The sequence below is a fragment of the Excalfactoria chinensis genome, chromosome 2, assembly GCF_039878825.1.
Source record: "Excalfactoria chinensis isolate bCotChi1 chromosome 2, bCotChi1.hap2, whole genome shotgun sequence".
NCBI lineage: Eukaryota > Metazoa > Chordata > Aves > Galliformes > Phasianidae > Excalfactoria > Excalfactoria chinensis.
In genome coordinates this window covers 32,212,126-32,236,280 of record NC_092826.1, presented here as the reverse complement: position 1 = coordinate 32,236,280, position 24,155 = coordinate 32,212,126, and the positions used below count along the sequence as shown (strand labels likewise).

Genomic DNA, 24,155 nt, shown 5'->3' with positions numbered 1-24,155 from the left:
GCATCAACTGCACCACTCAGCTTGGTGTCATCTGCAAACTTGCTGATGATGCACTCAATCCCACTGTTCATGACTCCTGTAAAGATGATAATTAACATTGGTCCCATCACTGATCACTGTGGAATTCTACTTGTCATTGGTCTACAGTTGGACGCCGAGCTACTGACTGCAATTCTCTGAGTGTGACCATTTAGTCAATTCCTTGTCTAGTGAATGGACCATCAATCAAATCCACATTTCTCCATTTTGGCAACCAAGATGTCATGCAGGTCATCGTCAAACATTTTGCACAAGTCCTATACTGCCTATAAATTGCATATGAAATAGAACTATTTCTCACATAACTTCACCTTTATCTCTGCAAGGTCCAGCCATCCTTCACAGACCTACCTGAAATTTTGTTCACCTTCTCACATAGTCATATCCAGCAATTTCTCATGTCGCATCCCATATTGTATCCATGTCCTGGTCTATTTGTTTAACATCAGGTCAGGGCCAGCATTTGCCTTCAGCCCTAACCCTCCTCCTTGGTAAAAGCCTGAACAGATGTTTGTGTACCTTTCTCAACTTAAAATTTGCTTCAGCTCACCTTGAACTCCATTAATGTCTTCAGACACTGTAGGAACAATTTCAACAATTTCCAAATTAAGTATCATGAGATTCTGCCCAGCTCTTGACCTCAGAGAAATTGAAGAAAGAAGACCAAGACTGAAAGAAGTTCACTACAGAATTTGCATGTCAACAGACTGAAGAGATGAATGATTTGGTGTTACATATCTACATTTGACTTCTCGTATTCCAGCTTCCTTTAAGACCTTGAGCAAACCACCACAGGTCATTTTCAAATAAGGTTTGACAGAAGGTTTTTGAGCTCTGTATGTTTTATAGCCACGTTGCTGTCTGAATTTCAGTCATAAGAACCAAACACTATATATTTGGTCAAAGATATTTGCTGGTGGACTGAATTATATCCCTTTCTGCCCCATCACTTCCAATAGCCTGCACTAAAACCTAAGTCTGGGCTTTGCTCCTGTGAATGTTCTTGAAATACAAGTACTAGTAAATGTGTAAGATTCAGTCTGTCTCTGTAGCAGAGTGCACACTTGCCAGCAAAGCATATGGATGTTGGGCAAACTTTGGCTAAGAACTATGCTTATCTGACTGTAAACATGGTTCAGCTCCTCACCTTTGTAAATGGGGATGATAATAACTTCTAATGTGTGGGGGTATTAAGACAGTAAATATATTCATGACTTGCAAGCTTCCAGATGGTAATGAGAGGAATGAAAGAGGTAGGAAGCAGTAAATAGACATTTCACAGAAGCTAAAGAAAAAAAAATCTGCACCTGTTCTTGAAACATTGTCCATTTATCCCACAGACTTCAATGGTGTCACAGCCACCATGCAGAGATCATCTGTAAGTCTACAGAGATACCAAACTCCAATGATACCTGGGTCTTTTTTGCCACAGGGCTCTAAATTTTGGTCTGTGTGCCTTCTTAAAAGAGAGAAGCAGATGCACTCATACATATGCAGTGCCAAGAAATGGACTAGGCTTCTTCAAGCTCTCTTTTCTATCACACATACACAATGGAGGCAGAAGAGCCCTTTTGTTCTAATGGTTATATTTTTCCCAAGAGTTATCAAAGACTGTGCTACATGAAATTAGACAAAGGCTGATACCATTGTCGCCCAGCTGGTCTTACAGTGCCTCAGAAAGACAATGAATATCACTGCTCATGTTTCACACATAATAGGGAAATAAAAACTGGCATCTTCTAGCTGGTCACCTGAAAAGGGCATTCTCAGCATTCCATGACAAATTTGCTTTTATTAAAGCTGAAGTAATATCATGTCAAATGGATACGACTTTAGCTTTTCTAATAAATTTGTTTGGGACCGGAAAAAGGAAGACTGGTCTGCACAAAAAAGATAAGAAATGCAAAGCTACAGTTTATGTCTTCTTAAAGATTTAACAATGATGCTTTATTATTTGTGTGGCTCCTTTGCCTATAAGAACGGCATGCTTTTTTCCTGTATCTTATAAATGCCTTTTTAATTAAATCTAACCTTTTCCACTTCTTGAGGTTTCTCCATACACACATATCACCTGATAACAATAGATTGCCAGGGTCTTGCCTACATGCAAACAAACAGTGAGGTGTGCAGAGGACTTGTCAGAGTTCATTGGAAGATTTTTATGCACTTTGACAGACAGTAAATTAGTATTTCTGAAAGAGGGAAAATAGAAGGGCCCAAACATGTTCTCTTGCTTTGGAGACAGTTATGAAATTGTAAAATATGTTCAAAGGCTGGAAATAGCCATAATTCTTATTTCAGGCAAACTATAAAGCTGGAAAATATAAAATATAATGTTTTCAATGAAAGGAGTCTTTTACAGTCTTTAAAGAGAATTTTAAATACTAGCGGCTTTCTGATAAAATTGCATGAGTTGTCACCACTTTATACTAAAACCAGTACTTCACCATAAAAAGCACAGTGAAATTGATTTACTGTAGATTACGTCGAAAAGTGTTTAGATTAAAATTCTCATATACTAACAAGTAATAAAGTAACTGTTTTGTCTGATACTGATAAATAGGTTGATACACATAAATGTAAGGTCTATAACTTTCCTTTAGAACATTTTAAGTTCAGGGAAAAAAAAATCATTTAAAAATCATGAACTGTGTGAACTTAACAACTTATGAATGATGGTTTTACCTGAACTGGCAGCAATTGAAGAAGAGAACCTTTAAGTAGAAAGTCTGCCCACTTCTAACTGTGTGACAGCCACTGAATGGGGAGGGTAATTTATCTGCCCTGTTCACAGTTTCTCACAGACATGACAATACTTCAGTCTTTGAAAAACAAAGGGAAGAAATTATTATTTTTATTTTCACAAGCCATGCATTTAACTTAAATTGGCACTTTATTTATTTTTTAACACAATATCAATGGGATACTCATAAATTTTGCTAGATTTACTATAGCAAAAAGCAGTAGTAGTTTCCTACAAAGAAAGGAAAGGAATAAGATCTTATGACAACTGGTTTTTTTCTAGTACTCTGTTCCTCTCCCCGTCTGCACTGAATTCAATATAAAATACTTCCCAGCCATAAGCAAGTAATGTCATAGGCTGATAAAGTCTGTGACATTAAAGTCCTTCCAGTACTAGAAGGAGGTCTACCGGAGAGCTGTGGAGGGTCTTTTTATAAGAGCAGGTAGTGACAGGATGACGGGAAAAGGTTTTAAACTGGATTTAGACTGGATGTTAGGAAGAAATTCTTTGCTGTGAGAGCGGTGAGACAGTGGAACAGGTTGCCCAGTGAGGTTGTGAATGCCCCCTCCCCTGACCCGGGAAACACTCCTGCTAATGAGTTTAGGCCATTGCTGGCCTTCATCACTGCATGGGTACCCTACTGACTTGTCTACCTCCAAACTGTTCCCTAGAGAGCAGCTTTTTATCCAGCCCCCTGCCTGAACTGTTTTGTGCTATTTTGATGCTATTTAACGCAGTTTGATGTAATTTCCTGCAATGTGTTGCTCACTGTTACTTGGGGAAGGTGTTTACAAGACAATGCAGGATAGGATGACTGCCTGGAAAAAAAAAAAAACAATGTTTCTTGATTATGTTTGTGCTTTTGAATTAAACACAACTGTCCTACATTTGTACTTTGGCATCACGTTTATCACAACCTCTTTGAATGAAAGACTGGAAATCTGCAGATTTCCAAAAAACTGGGATGTGTAAATCTGCAACTCTCCCACAGCAATGGCAAGCTCTTATTGCAGTATTTTATCACAACTAGGTTCAAACACACAGAAAAATGGGAAGCAGAATACTGCTGAGATTCCCTAAGTGCCTGTAAGTAAACTGTACTGTCCCTTGTGGAATATGTGCCTAGCAACAATACTTTTAACATTAGCCACACATTAGGTTTAAGTTACTACTATTTTCATTTCTATTGCTCCAGAGCAATGGCCTCCTGCACTTACTCCCTCCAAAACTAACCATAATTGGAACTACTTTTCTTTTCTTACAATAATAGATTTCACTTAGCTTAAGAGAGCTGAAAGCTGGATAAACATTAGAAAGGGAGATTAATGCAGAAGGAGTTTTCTTTTGCTTCAGTGTTCTCTTTCAGATAACATTTCCCTCAGCAGGTATAAAAAAGGTGTGTGATGTAGATTCTTCTGAAATTTTTGCTTTCTGGTCCAGCAAGGAAGGTTCTCTGCATAGAAAATACCTCTGAGCAGTAGAATAGGAGACCATATGAAATTCACTGCAATTGGATTTTCTAATTGGTGTTCTTTTAGAAACGATTTTAAGATCAAATGACATATTTGGAGTTCATAAAACTGCCTCATGGCATTATGGTTATGGATAGCAAAGCTACTAGACCTTGATCCTCACAAACATATAAAGCATATGGGTGCCCAATCTTTTGGCTTTCCTTGGCCACAGTGAGTGAAAAGGAATTGTCTTGGGCTGTACATACATAGACTGTTCCAAAATTAATGTCTCCTTTATTTATTTTCATGGAAACTACAAAAGATACAAAAACCACAATAACAGTATTTGATACGGTAGCAAATTCTCAGCTACAAAACACTATTTTTCCACACAGTCATTATCATTTGCTCTGCATTTTCACCACCAATGATCAAGAGCCTGCATGATGCATGCTTAAAAATCTGCACCAGTAGAGGTTCAGATTGGTTCAGTGGCAATGAATGCAATTCTTAGTGAAGTCTCCTGATGTCTGATAGGAATTTTTGATGAAAATTCTTCCTGTACGTCATTAGTTAGATATGTTTCTTTTTCTTGTATGAAACTCCTGTATAACACACATTTCTTTACCCCTTTTCCCTCATACATAAGAGGTAATGGCTTAAAGTTTTGCCAGGAGAGGCTCAGGTTGGATATTAGAAAGATGACTTCCTTAAAAGAGTGGTGATGCACTGGCACAGGCTGCCCAGGGAGGTGGTGGACTCACTGTCCCTAGAAGCATTCAAGAACCATGCAGATAATGGCACTGAGGGACATTGTTAGTGGGCTGACAGTTGGGCTTGGTGATCTTAGATGTCTTTTTCAGCCTTAATGATTCTATGATTCTATGATTCATTCTTGACCATTCTTTGCAAATGTACATACTGACAAAAAATGATGACATGAATAAGATGTGGTTGTGAAATGAAGGGTGTTTCTCTCTGGTAAGAGAAGGGTTATAAGATTCTGGGAAAGAGACACAATCAGGTTTTTGAGTTGAATATCTGATTGCAGCTCTATACATTTGATTTGAAAATGTGTGGGGCATGTATTTATGTTGACTAAAAATGGTGTCACACACAAATGATGATTTTTTTGGCAATCTTGAAACCTATTCTCAAACTCCTTTATCAAAAGTGAAAGCACAGCTGCATATTTTTCACTGTTCAAAGTACTGCATTCAGCCAGTGTATCAAAATGCATACAATTATTTGCCATCACTTGAGTCAGCACTCATAGCCCTGCCCTCCCTGTGCCCTGGTTTGAGTCAACACAGCATGAATAGCACACCAAGAGTTCGGTTGCTGCTGAGTGATGGGTGTGTGGCTGGGGTCACTCGGTGGTGCAGAGCCACCACCATGATGGCGTGGGGTGGGGGGAGGTTGCACTGCCAGCCATGCCAGGCTGTGAGTTGGACATGCCTGGTGTAGAGGCTTTACATTTAGGAGAAGGAGGTCTTTACTCACTGCTGTACATGGCACAGAAACAGAGGTAGCTGGTAAGTGTGAATTTCTAAGCATACAGAAAAGAGATCAGAGGAACTGACTCATACATATTTTAAAAAGCGAATGTCAAGATGGTGAGCTTAGTTTTAATTGAAGACTTATCATTAGTGTTTTCTATGCATTTATTCATTTATTCAAGTTGCAGCAAGATGGATGAAAATATTTATGGAGTGAAAAAAAATGTTATGGCATGAAATACTGTTTGATCAAGATGTCTGTAGCATGTTAAGTTTTCCCAAGCTACTCTGTCATGTCTTACTGCCTAATTTGCTTCCACTGAGTTACTTTGTGTTTTAATTCATTCAAAGCACACATTTAACATCGCCATACAAACAGCGCCAACAGGATATGAATATCTACAGTTCTGCAGGACAGGATCTATATGTTTCAAAACTGGGGAATATGCAACATTCCCCAAAACTGGGGAATATGCAACTCCAACTGCGGTTGGACTTGATGATCTTCAAGGTCTTTTCCAACCTGGATAATTCTATGATTCTATGATTCTATGACATGGTTTAGTAGTGAAATATTGGTGGTAGGTGGATGGTTGGTCTGGATGGCCTTAGAGGTCTTTTCCAATGTTGGTGGGAATCTAGAATTTTAAGGAATTATAATCTGAAAAGTCTGGCTTCGATTTTCTAACTATATATACTTCAAGTTGCAGTGTATTTACTGAACTGCCTTCCATTGACTGAAATCAATTCAATTACATGTGTAATTTGTAATGGCAAATTAAGTACACACACATCTGCAGTAGGAAGTATTATTTAATTGTAATAGATGTTTAATATTCATATAATTTACAGATATCAGATTTATTTATTTATTTATTTTTACTGTGAGAGATCAAAACCACATTTTGAAGTTAGATGCAGCGCTACAAAGATAAACTTCATGACTCATGGCATTTCCTCTCTCGAGGACCACTTTTGCATGGTGGGGTATTTATAGGCAGGGTTCAGAAACCCTCCATGGTGGACCATTTTTAGCACACAAATCAGAAAAGACATCTCCAGCTGCACACAGCTTTATGATGTGTGTTGTCTTTTTCATTATAGTTACATTTGAGCTAGTTTAAGGCCTTTTAACTTTGCTTGTCTCAGTGTTGTGTTAAAGACATGAATATGATAGATAAAAATGAAGGAAGAAAATGTATGTTAGCATTTCAGTGACAACAAATTTCGGACCTCAGTGTAAAAGTGCCACCTTATACATTTGGTTACTGCACACCCAATTGCTTGTAGGATCTGAATGGCAAGAGGTATTTGTTTACATCTGAGAATTAAAAATACCTAACCAACAGCAGCTGAAAAGTATTTTACAAGCTCTAAAAAAGTAGCCAGGTAGAAATGCCTTTCTGTTGATAATGTCCATTTGAACACAGGGGTTTTTTTAGGAGAGGAAAAAAGGTGGTGGTGTTTTCTGTGTGTGCCTTTTAAAAGGAAATTAAGTATCACTAAGGGCAGTTCACATGTACACTAGAAAATACTGAGGTCATCTGTACTAAGGAGCTGGGATGTGGAAGGCAACCAAGCTTATTTTGCTGGAAAATATGTCCCTTCATAAAGACTTCCCAAGATTCCCAATGCCTTTGCTTTTGTCTGTCCCATCAGCATACTACCTTTCATCTTTCTCATGCATTTTTAATGCAGAAATTTAAGATTTAACCTTGTATGAAGATTCTCAGGACAAACTGCCTGTGTAGCATAGAACTGGTGCTTGCGCTTGCCATTTGCTTGTTAAGTGGGGCCATGCATTCTGATGTTCATTCAAATGGATGCAATGCATTTTATTTTTCAGTGTCAGAAATGAAAGCTTAAAAAACCCAAACAGACTTGATAAGCAGGTAAGGAACAATTACAGCAGAGAGGCTTCCTGGCCAGGCACCCAGAAAATGAAAGAAGAGCCAAGATAGGGATGATGACTGTAACTACTTTTCAGAGCCATGCATTCAGTATTTTCATGTTAGATGCCTTGTGTTGGCATCTAGGACATTCTTAAGCTCTAAGGATGTTGTAATACAGATCTTGCACACGCTTAATTTTGTTTCTTGATAAAAATGATTTCAGGATGCTAAATTTAAATGTGTTTATAGTGGTTTGGAAATTTGCAGCTTCACTTAACAGCAGGGAATGAATGGGAAGGAAGTGTATACCACAGCCACACATATAAACAAGATAGTGATGCATAATTTTATGGGTCCATATCTTTGAACTTAGTCAAGATATGCATATATGCAATCTGATTCTCTTTGATTTTGATTTCCTAAAACTAATTATTTTCTTCTTCTTCTTCTTCTTTCTTTCTTTCTTTTCATGGGACAAACCAGTGCTTTCTATCTTACACAAAGTTGACCTGCTACTGTATTACTGAGAAATGCAACCAGCTGTATTGAAGAAAACAAACAACAACACAAACAAGGAAAACCATTACATTCAGAAGACTTTTAGAAAAGCAAAGTTAAATTCAAGGCTTGAAGAAGGAAATAAATATTTTAGTGGCTATGATATTTATTCTCTGAAGACAGTTCATGTAAGGTAGCTGCACCAACCATTAGAGCAATTATACTTTGCCATTGTCATAAACTGCTCAAGAAATAATTTTTCCCCACTAGATTAATGCTGTGTTAGCTCTCTACAAAATCACTTCTGACTTAAGGGAGTACTGTAGACATGTGCTGCATAATTATGGAGGTAAAACCTCAGGACTTCTTCATGGTATAAATAGCTGCTTGGGTTGGATGGCTTAGAATCCTATAGAAAGTTCTGTGCCTCTTAGTTTGTGGACATCCTGGTCTAAAATGATGCCATAACAAGATTTCCTTAGCAAAAAAAGTGTAAAGACTGGCTGTGGTTAAGTTAATAATGCTCAGTTTAACTGTGCCTATTAAGCCTCTTGTAATTTCAGTCCAAGTGAAAATGAGGCCAACTCAGCAGGGGCTTCCCTAAGCAATACTGAAACACTCCTGCAAATTATAGCAGTCCTGTCAATGGAAAGTATCATTTTATTATTGTATTGTGATAATCAGCATATATATGGGAGGTGATCTTTGCAGGTATCTAACAAATGTTGCCCCTTTCTACTGGAACAACTTCATGAATAGACCTGACACATGCTTTTTAAAAAAGACTACTGTTAGGTAAGTATTTTCACATAGCACTTCCTGAACATCTGCCTTTGCAATGGACCCAGGTCCACTCCGTATCATGCTAAACACCCTACCCTACATAGTAAATAGTGACAGACTGGCATCTCAAAACTATTCAGACTACTTAAGATATGAACTACCCTCTGGAAGTCCACATTCTGTCACCTACACAGTGAAAGAAATATTTGCAGAAGAACCCATGTAATGTAGAACATAACCAAAGTAAGGTATTTTATATTCTCTTCCTCTGGCAGCTTTATCTTAAGGCTACCTGTTTCATTGCTTTTAAGGAAACCAAACATCCTGTTTTACCACTCCAGGGAAATGACTGCTCTGCATTTTATTTTGAGTTTGTCACCCTAACCTAACTGGTACATTTTCTTGAATCTTCTGACAATGGTTTTTACTGCTATTCCTCAGTAGCACAAGGTATACTTGTATATATACATTTGTATATTTAGAAAAAAATGACCAATAAATAAGGATTAGCAGGCAATCTTGGTGAGGTCATTTTCCTAGCCAAAGTGAGGTTAAATACTGCACCAAGGAATAAATGCAGTCCATATATTATGGCTGTGTTGTGAAGCTGATTTAACTTGGCAATCTGTGTTTGTGACTATAATGAGAAAGATTTATATTGCATATTTAAACACTAAGATATTTTATACAAACTCAGGACCAGCTTTTATTGTTTAAGTTAATACTTGTACTCAAGTCATAGGAGTTAGGGTGGCTTTCATAAAAGCAAAATCTGGTCTTGGGTTTTAGTATCTGCTGACATCTGTGATGTGCAGATGTTAGTGCAGAATGTTTTCTGCAGGATGTTTATTGCCCTGCAATTTGTAAATCCATTATTGGTACTCATTTAAAATATATCTACCTTACGTGGGCAAATAAATCTGTTTGCATTACAGCCCTCGCAGAAACATTTTCAATTCTGTTTGCATTCCTGTTCGCTTTTCCTGAAAGAAGTCCTGACTGTAGGGTGAGTGCAGTGCAATACTCAATGAATCATAAGATCATAGAATCACCAAGGTTGGAAAAGACCTAAAAGATCATCCAGTCTAACTGTTCACCTATTACTAATAGCTCCCACTAAACCATGTCCCTCAACACAACATCCAGTCGTTCCTTGAACACCCCCAGGGTCAGTGACTCCACCACCTCCCTGGGCAGTCCATTCCAGTGCCTCACCACCCTTTCTGAGAAGTAGTATTTCCTAACATTCAGTCTGAACCTCCCCTGGCACAGCTTGAAGCCATGCTATCTAGTCCTATCACTAGTTATATGAGAGAAGAGGCCAACACCCAGCTCACTACAACCTCCCTTCAGGAGGTTATAGAGAGCAATAAGGTCTCCCCTGAGCCTCCTCTTCTCCAGGCTGAACATTCCCAACTCCTTCTGCCTCTCCTCATATGGCTTGTGCTCCAGATTCCTCACCAGCTTTGTTGCCCTCCCTTGAACATGTTCCAGGGCCTCGATGTCTTTTTTGCAGTGAGGGGCCCAAAACTGGATGCAGTACTCAAGGTGCGGCCTCACCAGAGCTGAGTACAGGAAGCTACTCACCAAGAGGTTGCCCCTGTGCTACCAGGAGGATCACTGAACACACTGGAATAATAGAGCACATATGAAACCCCGTTTGACAGCGATGATAATTTTGGCTGAGCAGCTAATGATCCCATCATGCATGGACAACAAATGAAATGAGAGGACTCAAACCAGTGTTTATCACATCACCAGTGTGTCCCAAGTACAGTAAGTTTTTTGTATGCTTTTTGTTTGAGTTTTAGTTTGAAACTTGCACAAAGGGGGCTCTGGGACTGGGAATAATGACTACTCAGTCAGCAAGAAATAAGGAATCATATTCTCCTGACTTCTTATAAAAGAAGCTGTGGCAAGATTAGAGAACAATGGCAGGGTACAATATGAATGTTGGGAAAGGGTACAAACCACTTTGTACCGTGTTCCTAACAGAGCCACTAACTGTGCTTAACATGGCAATTATGTCTTTTATAGGGTCTGTTAATACAGGCATAAACTGCTTGCAGTGTGTGCTGCAATAAAGCTGTTTGGATGTGCCCATTTGCCAGAGTAAAAGGAAAACTCTACTTTTAGACCTCCACATTGTTCACATTGAGCTCATCTAGCATGCTGATCTTGTGAAAATGTTGAAAAGCCTACCTTGTGTCTGCTAAATCTTTTTCAAGGTAAGGTCATTGGCATTACAAGCTGATCAGAAGAATAAACTACACAAGGATGTTATATCATCTGCTTTTTATGATCTCTTTAAAGAAATGGCAATGATGTTAGAAAATCCTACCAATACTAAAAATATTCAAAATAGCACCAGTATTAGTATTAATATTAAAATTAATAAATGCTAAATACATATTTAAAGTAATTGTATGGTGCTAGATTTCTTTTCAACACCCCTCAGGGTAACAGTGCACAGTGAAGGTGATTAATACAAGGAGGCAGCAAATTAAAACACACAAAAATGATGTCAGGTAGAGGCTAAGGCAGCTCCTGCATAACAAGGGACGGCTGAAAGTTTTGAAAGAAAAAAGAGAAAAGCAGTGGAAAATTATTTTGGTTTTGCAAATAGAAAGCTCTGAGTTATTGTTTTAGCTTAAGAATTACAGTTTTGAACATTAGTAAACAGATAATGAATTACTGAATACATGAAAAGAGTGGCCCAGGGAGGTGGTGGAGTCAGTGTCCTGGAGGTGCTCAAGAAACACATGGATGTGGCAGGGATGGGTTGGTGGTTGGACTGGATGAACTTAGTGGTCTTTTCCAACCTTAATGATTCCATGATTCCATGAAAAAATAATAATGGATCCAGTGAGATGGTCCAGCCCTGCTGCTGATGGACTACACTAAGCAGACTCAGACAGCCATGCTGTCCCACTCATACTGACCAGAGCCACTTTCCTGATGCCAACAGATGTTCAGTCACGGTGCCTTCTGCAAAACAGTTCCCTTTTCCTTTCCTTTTCCTTTCCTGAATACCATAAGTACTTTAATTCCCTTAAATACCTCTTGATGTGCTTCAGTAAGTCATGCACAATATAATATGCACACTGGTTGAGGTTGATAAGACCCTCTGGGTCCACCTCACCCAACCCTTGCTCCAGCAGGGACACCCAGAGCAGGGTGCCCAAGCCCACATCCAAGCTTTGAGATTCTCTGAATGTCAGCCAAAACATGATTATTTTTTACCAAAACACTGCATAGAGAGCTCTATATATGGGACTACTCTTCTAGGCTGGGCCTAGCAGACTGCCTACAGCTGCCTGCAGCCAGCTGCCCACTTGGTCCTGAGCATCAGCTGCACAGGAGCAGCATGGAGATGCCGAAGCACTTTGAATTGCTGTCATGGAATCTGTTTGCTTGCTTTTTTCAATAAACCATAAAACTGAAGTAATGTGGAAAATAGCGTGTGGTGTATAATGGGAGGTTTTTCCTCTACCCTCAAGCAAGAAGCTGTGAGCAGTTGTGCTCAGCTTACTACTATGGGAAGCTGCCAGCCGCAGACAAGTTTGTGTCTTCTCTTAGATCTTCAGCCCAACCTCAGTCACTCTCTGGGGCTGTTGGAACATGCCTGAAATTTCTAAAGCCCACTCATGTTAATATGGCTCAATTTTTAGAAACTTCAGAAGTGAAAGCTTGATAGTAACCACTTTTGTTGGAGGAGAATTTCTATTTCTTGTTACTGATGCTTTCTGGTTTCCATAAAGAATGGATACAAATACAACTCCTGAAGTAAATTCAAGGGAAAAAAAAGAAATAACACTGGAAGTTTATGCTTTGTTATTTTTGTTATTTTTGAGTAGTGTATGGTGTATATATAGGGACCATCCATGGGGCTGATTCTTGCCTTCTGCACTTACCTACAGTGGTACCTCCCTGCCCTACCAGCAGGACCCAGAAAGTCAGTGACCAGTGAGCTGAGCTGTGAGGTGGTTACAGATCCAGACTCAAAGCCAGCACTCAGATCCCCCTGCTGCTGTTCTCCCAGCCATGCAAGCTATGGCTCATGGGGTGATTCTCCAAAGTCCTCTAGAAGTACTGCTCAAGTACACACAGGTACATATTTTGTTTCTCCCATCATCTTTTTTACGGAAAGACAAATATTGTTCACTACATATTGTTTGCTTTGATCAACCTACAGAAGAAACTGTATGAATGATCCTGAACTGCTTCAGTATTAAGTCAGCTGGCTCATTTCAGATCTCTGAGGACAGTGATTTGAGGTGATGTGGCTGTTATTGACATTACAGCACACAGATCCCAACAAAAAAATGGACTATGGCACTGTTTTATATTAGCTAACTTTGCTTCTATAGTTAAACTGACTGGGCCAAAAGCCAAATAAGAGGAAGAAATTTGTTAGTTCAAATGCATTGCTGGTACAAAGCAGGCACTTTGGCTGCGTTCCTTTCAGGCAGTGACTTCTCTTTTAGGCAATAAAATCTGATTACAATGGGAAAATATTCTTCTGAAAAAGGAGAGCCAGGGGCTGAGTAAGGCTTTTAGAAAAAGTACAAAGAAAGGAACCGTGGATCACTCTGGACAGAAGCTATTACCCATTATACCCACAAATTACAAAGAAAAAAAAAGCTAATCACAAACACAGCCATTTTATATCGTCCCCCAAGACATTTCAAGAGATTTCAGTCTCTCTATCAATGATAAACAATAGAGATTAGGAAAAAAATGTTATCTGCAGGCATGCTATTTAGCAGCTGCAGTGCTTATTCTTTAGGCATGTATGCTGGCAGGGGGACAGAAGCTACATAAACCTTTCAATTCAGATGAGAAGTGCACTCCTGATATGAACCTGAGTGTCCATGCTAACCAACATGTGGGTCACGTTGCCAAGCAGCCTCAGGGTGCAGGTCACTCTGTGGACCAGTCTCAGAGTGCATGACCTGGGTTGAGCATGAACTGAGAGATGCAGTTAGAGTGCATGCATCATGTCCCGGCCACAAAGTCAAGTCAGCCAGAGCAAAGCAAAACCTTGCCAAATACATTTAAGTGAAAAGTCTGGTCAACACCTGCTGATCCACTCCCATAAACACGCTTACAAAGCACTGCTTTCTAGTACAGACATATAGGGATGGTTAGACCCCTACAGTACAAACCTAAGAGGACAGTTGTTTTGACCCAGCATGCTATATTTATCATAACAAATGTAGTATAACAGTTGGGAACATTTCTTTTCCTACAGAACAACTCTTTATGACGGTGTGGGCACATAACCTACACAACTGCTTGTGGAAAACTTTTGTTCACCCAAACCCATGTCAATAGCACATTAGTTATGAGTCTTCTGTTTTCTGGTGAGTGAAGTTTCCTCCTCACACTTTGTCATAATTGAGGTAACTCCTAATTTGTCACTAACTACTCAGTAAATTTATTTCCAGAGAAAGAAGCCAATTCATTTAGCTTCCAGAAGTACACGTACTTTTAATACTTATGCACTGTGTCTAGTTCTTTTTTTTCTTTAAAGTCAGTGAAAGCATGGAAAAACTTGCAGGAATTTCTAATGCACTGAATGCCAATTTCACCCAAAAAGGGAGAGATCTTTGTTTTTACCAGGCCTACTTGACAGATGCTTTCTGCCTGCAGGGGCATTATGTTATACAAGTGTTGAGATCTGAGTGCTATCGAAGTGGATACATACTTAAATGTGTTAAATAAGATTTTTCAATTCCACATTAGAGCCTCCTGTGAAATATTACAATTTTAAGCAAGTGCCAATGAATCTGAAGCACTTCTCTTCTAAACGTCTCCATAAAATACCGGAATGATCTAGCTGTGGATTAGCATGGCTTTCTAAAAGTCTTTTGCAAAAACATATATTCTCTGTTCTTACAGATTTTAGAATCTCATGCCGTTAGCCTAAATTGCAAAATTAAGTGCTTTAAAAGTTTAACTGCTGATTCTGATTCTGATTCATGTTTAGTTATTTCTGTGTAAGACGTTAACATCAGCCATAAATTAGGAAGTTCTCTGGCTGAGCCAAAAGTGATAGATTTTATAAAGTGATTTGATAGATTTTAGAGGCTCTTTACATGCTTCAAGGTTTGCATTTCACATTTATTCTGAAGGTCAATTGTCAGCAGAATGAACTGTGTAACACAGAGGCTGTCAGTTCAGCAGATAAAGTGAGCAGATGCCTAATTCCCTCGGTAGATGATTACTGGGTGCTGTTTGTCCACAGGGAGCCTGTTAATCTGCCGGAGGTTGATAGAGTTTGCAGCAGCGCTGAGTGCTATTACTGGTGCGGTGTTATTACTTTTCTAAATGACCATGCTATCACATGATCCTCTACCAGATAAGTACAGTATATTACAGAAATGTGTCAGATCCGTGCCTGTTTTAAGGAGCAGAGTAGGGTGGTTGCTCCCTTGCCATTAACCTCGCTGTCATTTTGGATTCCTGAAGTTGTACGTCTCCTTACTCCTTCCGCACTTAATGAACAACACTTAAACCTTGCCTGTGGGTATCCTCTAAAGAGCTGAGTAGCAGCTGACTTCCCTTGTTCCACTGTTGTTTACTGTGAAAAAAAAGGGAAATTCTGTTTCCGTGGGACCCATTTTGTTCCCCTTCCTTTTTATGCCAATATTAGAAATTAAACTATTTTTGTGATTTTAAAACCAAGTTAATAGCATACTTAGAAATAGAAGAGTAAATGTTTTTTTGTATTAGTTTGGGAACAATTCAGTCCATGTAGCCCACCACTGGTCTAAGGATTGTGTGCAGCAATGCTTTCTAAGTGAACACTAAATCAGAAGAGGAATAAAAGCATCCTTATCACAGGAGTAGGGAGAGCACTGCAGAAGTTAGAGGCAGGGGACTGGACTCAGCAGAAACAAAGGTGAAGAAGAAAATGCACATTTAGACATGAAGATGTGGGCAGACAGACAGACAGAAGGACTGGCACAAAGGGGGAAGGTTTTTTTATTCTGACATCAAATTCAACCTGTAAAGATTAGAAGGTGTTTGTATGGAAACACTGGACTGTCACTCGGTGTAACAGATTGACATTGAATCCTGTGGGGCAGGAGAAGTCAGTGACACCTGTGATGAATAGTGCCCAGGGCCAAGAGACAGAACCGACTGCAATTGCCTGCCCTGCTGCTTCCTGTTCTTCCTAAGTGCTGACTTCAGGTGTTGAAGTAGTCTCTGCAGACTGAGGGAAGTTTAAAAAACTCATGAGCAAAGAAAAATGAAAGTATCAGACGTTCTATTTATCTACTGGTTTTGAGCACATAGGTTCACAAAGGAGACCCATTTTCCATCTAAGCAGGAAAAAAAAAGCAAAGAAAAAAATAAAAGAAGTAATTCTGAAGATCAGTATGAATATTTTGACGCCATGGGTCCTGAAGGCCCCACAATAGAATACACTTGAGCATTCAGCAGAGCTGCTATGTTTTATACATGCCCAAAGTGCCAGAGGTAGGGGCAGAAGTACTAGGATGCTGAAACCCACACAAAAAAGGAATGGATTAAGACTGACCTATCTCGATTCCTCTATTCCCTAGCTCATTTCATCAGGAAAGTAACTTCCATACAGTTTTATGTTTTTTGTTAGGGTTTAACATCCAAGAAATAACATTAGAATTATTTTCCTCCTTAAAAACATCTTTCACTTCTAAAAGCAACAAGGAGCTTCTTTGCAGAATACCTTACATCAAGATACATGTAAACAGGGCTATTTACAATCTGTATTTCAGATGACATTTCCAGTCTGATCGTAGATCTCATTTTTATCTCTGGCAAAGGGAATTCCCCCAGCTGAATTCCTCCAGTAACAAAATTCTGAATTCAAGGCCAACATCAAACTAAAAACAAGTATACAAAGTTCAGATTCAATTAGTAAAGTAAGCGACTGACATGTTTCTGATCAGTCAGTGGATGATGGTTTTGTACAGATGGGAAATGTAATTACTTCTTTTGAACGTCTGCATGTGTATGAGCTTTGGGTGATGCCCAGGAATATTCAGGATCATAATTCTTGTAACACTGTAAATTTGTACTGGCCCATTGAAAACCAATGAAAAATGTATACTTATAGGCTTAGAAGAGCAATACTCTAAGCTCTAAATATCACAATTGATCATGAAGTTTTACCTTTGTGGAGGCCGTCCCAAGTGAGAGAAGAGAAAGGAATAAACCTACACATTAAATGTTAAAGCTACCACAACCAGGAACACATGGCAGTCCAGACAGCCCATCGCCAGCTAAAGCATGTGGCAAATTCAAAGGCCTAATTTAAAGCTGGCAATATAAACGTCTGCGTAGGCTTCCAGAGAACCAGATGTCTCATGCCTGGAAGAGTCCCTTTACTGACTCGGCTTATGGGCCCTGTAATTGATATCCCAAAAGGGCAGCATAAAATGTTCATAATCCAGTATGAGGCATCGTGGTCACTGGCGTATCTAAGTGCTCTTTTACTATTTTATGTTTTAACAAAAGTTGGAAAATCTTTGTTACCAACTTAAGAGGAAAAAAAAAAAAAAGCCCTTTTAAATAGTTCATCTTATTACTTCCAGTAGTACTTTGGACTTCCATGGGCTCAGAATCTGTTACCAATATAACTTAATTTATGGATAAATGTTTGTGAGACACAGTACGGAGGTTTTAATTTAATTTGATAAAGTCAGTTTATGGATAGACAGTACAAATATTTGTGTAGAAATGTGGAGTAAGGTTGGGGGATGCATTACAGCTTCCTCCACTGTGGAGAACTCCTTAATTTTTTGAAAAAACAGCTTGCTTACTGCCATCTGTCCAAAAGCTGAACTTGCTGAGCCAAGAGACCTCAGACTTACTCAGTTTTCTTAATCTGATTTTATAGCTGATTCTTTCTCCAGCAACCCAATAGGTAAATCAAGAATCAAAAAGTAAGGCGGCCGTGGCATTTCATCTAAAGCAACAACCAAGTTATAAGCTTGAAGAAAAGTTTTACTTGAAAGAAACTTTTATTTGAGTGGAGAATGAATGTACTGTGGTTTGGGCGTCCTTTCTATTACCAAGGAAAGAAATACAATCTACTTTTCATTAACTCTGATAAACAAATTTGTAGAGTTTTTATTAGATGGTAAGGTTTTTGTTTTCACCCAGGTAAAGCAAGGCTTACTGCTCTGAACTGAGATTTGTGAGAATGTCACCTATTTGACTGGTAATCACTTCTCCTTCAAATTAAGAAACATTCATTTTTGCCTGGGTCCTGGTTTTATTGCTGTAACTCCATCAAAACCATTCTGCAGCACCTTGGCTATCCTCCCAAACTTCTAACTGGCAAAGCAGCAGTTCTGTGTTTTTGCAGTTCAAGATGTGGTTACAAGTGAATTACGGCTTGGAATATTCACGCCAAATGTGATGTGATAAAATGTTTGGCTCTTCTTTCTGGAGAAGTCACAGAAGATGGCGAAGGGACTACTTGGAAGGCTCACCCCACTGACAAACTGCAATAAATCACATTAAACCATCAAGTACAAATCCTGCTTCTGGACTCCTGTGACATCTCTGGTTAACAGTCGGATGTTACATGCAGTGCTGACAGCCTACAGATGATTTCTTGAGACATGCCTCTACATTTGTTTATTGAATGCTTATTGAAGAGCATTTGCTGCACTGACTATTTGTTAAATATCAATCTGACATCTAGCTTACCCAAACCAAAAACAACCACCCCAAACAAATATAGAAGTATTCCTTATTTGTTAAGTCTCACACTGCTACTGAAATACCAAACTCTCCGTCTGAGATTTTACATCATTCATTTTATTTAGATCACTGCTTTGCTCATAGAAGAAAATACTCCATGTAGCCAAAGTTAAACTCATGAAGCATGCTGCAAACATTCTGCATAACAGTGGGCAGACAGCAGATGCCTACAGCACTTTGCAATTGCCCTGGGAGAACGGTGTCTAAATCAGCTCAGATTTATTACTGTAATTTTCATCAGATACCTGATACAGTAAACGTTTCTAAAGATTTTATAGGTTTTATCTAGCAAAGACAGATTGTTTAGTCTACCTTACTGAATGACATCATGCTATTTATAGTTTCTGTATGAAAGATGGTCACCTTTGTGTATGTTTCTTTGACCTAACAGGGTCTGGAGGTATAGCTAATGCCTTTCCCGTTTCAGAAATTTTATGCATAAATTTGTGTGAATGTATAAAAACACCATAATTTTTAATGAGAAAGGACACTGCTATCAACTTAAGATATGAGTAACCTTGGACTGCAATGAATGGGATAGATAGTGTCTTTTTAGAACTATTACTTATGGCTTCCTCCTAACTTCCCTCTTAATCAATCATAAATTTAAACTCTCAGAAACTTACTAAAAACAAACAAACAAGCATCCAAAGAAAACAGGAGAATGGGGTATTCAGTTCTGATGGTGTCAGTAGAGTCTTGCGCTCACAGATCAACTACTCAGCCTTTCTCATAGCAATTCAGCACCTCAAGAAACAGAGCTTTATCTACTGGTGCTTGATGGTAAGTATCTGTTAATTTCATAAATGCAATTGAATTTCTTTCTTGCTATTATTATTTGCAAAAAATAATGAAATGCTAAAGAAAATCACTAGCTTCTAAACTCCACTCTTACAAGCAATTTTGTGCAGCACTTGTTGCCTTCTGTTGAACAGAAAATTGAAAGCATTCATAATAAGAAGTTTGTTAAGCTTACTTGCATGAGTATAATGTTATTTATCATCCTGACTGGATCTACTGTCCAAAAGAGCTGTGTTAGAGCTGAAACTACTGCTCCTTGATTAGACAGGAAACACAAAACCGCTGAGACCTGGAGTTACCTGCTGAACCAGCATGTGGTGAAATGTCAGTCCCTGCCAAAAACTGTTCTGCAGGCTGTCTGCAACAATGCATGAGGACAGTGAAGTAAAGGATTGGGTTGAGAACAGAAATAGGTGGGAGGGAGAGGAGCTGGCTTTAACACAGCAGGGTGTAATCGCAGCTCGACACCTGCACAGCCAGCAAAAGGAAAGGTCCTTTGAAAATAACAACTGAGAAACTCTGTGCATAGGCCTTCTGTGAAATAACATTCGATATCATGTGAACAGCATTTGATGCCAAATGCTATATCCATCAGGGAGATGTTACTTGCCAAGATTTGCTCTTCAAGCAGCATTTTAACTAAAGTCTGCTTCTGCTGCTGTAACACCCAGCGACTGTATCACAGCGAGACTCTAATGTTCCCCATCTGAAATACCAGAGAGAGGAAAGGGAAAGAGGGAAAGACTCTGTTAGTCTATGTAATTCTGCTGAGGTTTTTAGTTTTCGTTATTTCTTGTGAACATGACAAAATAGGATTTAGCTCGATTGGACTAAAATGGACAATAAAGCTGAGATTGAATTTTGCATGAAGAAATACAACGCTTGTACTAAGAACAACGTTTTGGAACTAGCGATGAATACTGAACACCAGCCACACTATTCTGTCCTAGAAGAGGCCAAAGGAGGGCTGCTGTGTTATGCCCGGAGGAGTGGGATTTACCAAAATTATAAACCAAACTATTTTTGGGGATGAAATAAACACAGGCAGCGTATGCCCACCAAACACTAACATTAGAACCTAGATACACAGCTGTGTTTGGTTCTGCTGTTAGTAATTAAAAGAAAAAATCCAGCTAAAATCACATTCTGTGATTGTATGTGAATATACATTTACAATTTGTCTTTTTTTTTTAAATTTTTATTTTATTTTATTTTTACATTGTATACTGAGATAAATTCATGAAATGAATTAATTTCCATTCAGAATGATTTCAGTATATAAAGCTGTGATGTGGAACATATGTGCAAACTGAGCTACCCTTGATGTGTTGTACGAAATAGCACCACACAAATACAGAGCTGTATGAAACTATGAAATTGTTGGCTCCGTTTTTCTGCAGCTTCTTTCTTGCTATACTTGTTATTCTATCCTCACCTAAGGCTTCATGGCAAATGGAGGTGCATTCTACATGCTATGGATAAGCTCCCAAAATCCTACACTATGTAAGAAAGAGTACAACCTATGAGGCAATACTTTGCACTTGTATCAGAGTTTTGTGTTTTCCATCTGAAATGAAGTATATGCCTTTTTGTTGTATCATCATTTTTCTGTTGTAAAATAGATAATGGAGCGACCTAACACAAACATCAAGACATGCATCCAACAGGCAGCATTTCCTTTAGCAAGTCCCTGCCATAAGATAACTCCTGACATTTACATTTTTTTCTTCCATCACACATACCTTTACACTCCCCCTTCCCTGCATCACATGAGTAATAACCAAGCTTAAGAGAACAAAACCCCACAGGCTATGGGGACACAACTCTTGAAAGCAGTGAAGCATGGTTGGTGTTCTTACATTTGAAGCAGATTTGCTTTATGAGTAAGATTTCACTGCTAGGAGCTAGCATTTGACTGCTCCTCAATGGATTCCAGCCTTCCTCTGACATTACTTCATGCTATGACATCTGGTATTTTATAGCCATGGAGTGTAAAAATAAATACTGGGTGTGTAATTTGATAACTTTAAAAATATTACCTTAAACTCACCCATTTATTTATTCTTGTAAGAAGCAATGTTCTTTATACAATGACTAATTTAAGAAATCCTTCTTTGTTTGCCTGAAGTTTGTGTTGTTTTTTTCTCCTGAAAATGTAATATTTTCCAGTTGGGCAGATGGCCTGTCAGTTGCTAAATAAACCCTAATAATTATGTTTTCCATTGGTCACTGTGAACCTGGTCCTCTTGGTGAGATCTCTGTGTTTTCCTCTTGCATAAAGTCCCTTTGTGTGTGTGTGTCTCTGTGTGTGTTGTTTATGTATGTTAATAGAACGATTATTTAGCATTTTATTACCCAGCTATTAGCTACTCCATCGTTATGACTGCATTTAACTAGCTTTAACAACATAACTGAAATCTGTTAGATCCTCTACAACTATAATAAACCTTTAAAATGTTGATTACCCTTGAGTAATCTCATGTCACAATATATAATCCCAAAGATTAGGCTTCTTTATACTTGAACTTCCTAGTTTTTACTGAGCCGTTCTCTTCAACCATACAGGATGATGCTCTTCATACCATCTGCTTTTCCCCCAAGTATAGCTGTGCAGCTTGCAGCCCCTTAACTGGTATGACTTGCTGCAGGCTCTGTGAGCAAACACCTTCTAATTCAAAACCACCTCTGGTACAGTTGCCATATGTAAAAGTCCACCAGCATTTTTTTTCAGCAGAGATAGTGGACTTTGGATTAAAGAAAAACAACATGGAAAGATCAAATTTCACAGAGCACAATGTGGATTGGTTGTCCTCTGTAATTCTTTAGTCGAAGCTGTTTAGTGGCACTGTCCTGCAAACTGGTAGGACAGTTCTGGCTGCAGGTCACCTCAGTTCTCAGTTTCATTCAACAGAAGTAAAATATCAAGCTTCCTGGTCCCTTGTCCCCTTTTGCCCATGATTCCACAAGGAAGCTTATATAGCATCGGGAGAGGATGCCCCTCACGAAGGGAGACATGAGGACATCTCATCTTGGACACCAGTCTCCCCTGATTCCTTACCTTATAGGAAACTAGTTTTACTTCACTTTTGCATCATCTTTCAAAGACTTAAGCTAATTTGTCTTTCTCTCACTTTATGCTTCTTCCCGCCTGTGTGTGACATGCACCAATCATTACAGATAGTTCTGTACTTTGGTCAGGCAGTGGCTACCTTTGCTATCATACTTTTCATGTACCTTTTAGTCCATCATTTTTCATATGGTGAAGAAGTTCCAGTTACCTTATGGAAAAGAGAGGACAGGTCCAATGAAGCTAGAATGGCCATAGGAAACAGAACATACAGGTGGGCTGCACAGAACTAGTATAGGAACTAAGTACATGTAAGAGAGATCTTGCATCTCAAACTCGAACACCAGTGGTCTCAAAGTCTCCGGTTCTGTGACACCCGCAGATCAGTTTCTGAACTGCAAAAGCACTGGAACTCACCAGACACCTATTTCCTAGTTTACGTGTATTTTTGTCAGGAGGAACTAGATGCAAGGCTCTCTAACTACATGCATCATAGTCGGAAATACATGCTAAAGCTCCTTGGCCCGTCCTCATCAAGTCAGAGCCTGAGATACCCATGTCAGTTTCCAGTCTGCCCACATCCACTTGGGATGACCAAATCAGAGCCTTTTTCAGGTGTCTGTCTGATAAGGTTTGATGGCATTGACTGGGCAGTCTGGTCTTGTGGGTGGTAACCCTATCCATGCTAGAAGGGTTGCAGTATAAGGTGATTGTTAAGGTCCCTTCCAACCCAAGCCATTCTATGATGACTTGGTGGGGTTTCACTGAACAATGTGTAGCCTAAGCTAAGATCTGCAGAGAAGCCCTTGCTTCCTGTGCTTCCCACTACTTGTAGCTGCTGTGGTGGGAGAACCACAGCTCATGATGACATGTGGAAAAAAAATAAATCCTGCAGTAGTGTTCAAAATCTGCCTAACATTTACATATTTTGCTGCGGTTACAATTGTAGGCTAGGCCTCAGAAAATACAAAACATATCACAACTTATTTTTATGCTGTTGGGTAGTAAATGTAAAGGCCTCTACCCTTTGTACCCCAGTGCCCTGATTTCCTTTGAAGCTTTACTGATTAGACCATGATTTAAAAATTGCACTAAAATAGCTTTTAGTAAAACAAAAGAACAAGCTCAGCTGAGCAGACCGAAGGTGAAACTGTTCAATTTTCACAAGACAGCAAATTACTTACATTTTATGTTCCATTAACTACGTGTCCCATTTATATTTTACGTAGTCACTATCGCAGGCAGATGGATCAGAGATCCAGTCTGCTGATAACGGAGCAAAATACAGACATGTCCTTGTGCCACAGGATGTCCTCACGCTGTGTACTGCCGGCAAAGATGCTAGCTCATGCTGTTGCATCACGAGGCTTATTAGCTGGGACTTGGCAGTGTGCTTACATGGTGATTCTTGTTATTCGGTACAAATTTTAGGCAGAGTATGTTCTTGGCTGGCTGTTCTGTACAACACAAGTGAACCTGAAGTTTATTTCCCTGCTGAAAGCTCACTGTGACAAAAATGCCAGAGCTCCTAATAAAAAATCCCCATTTAAATGTCTGCCTTGTTTTCTTGAGAAATACTTGCAGTTTGTCTAACATTAACCAGTTTAATGAATATAG

At 39.0% G+C, this 24,155-nt stretch overlaps 1 protein-coding gene across 1 annotated transcript in view; it reads right to left on the bottom strand.

Annotated features, from left to right (window-relative positions):
• Positions 1–23,811, bottom strand: part of CPA6 (carboxypeptidase A6) — a 72,272-nt gene extending 48,461 nt beyond the window's left edge. The window contains exon 1 of the mRNA XM_072329692.1: positions 23,723–23,811. Within this exon, the coding sequence (XP_072185793.1) occupies positions 23,723–23,736 (14 nt within the window). The 5' untranslated portion in view covers positions 23,737–23,811. The remainder of the gene's footprint in view (positions 1–23,722) is intronic.
• Positions 23,812–24,155: the final 344 nt, after the last annotated feature.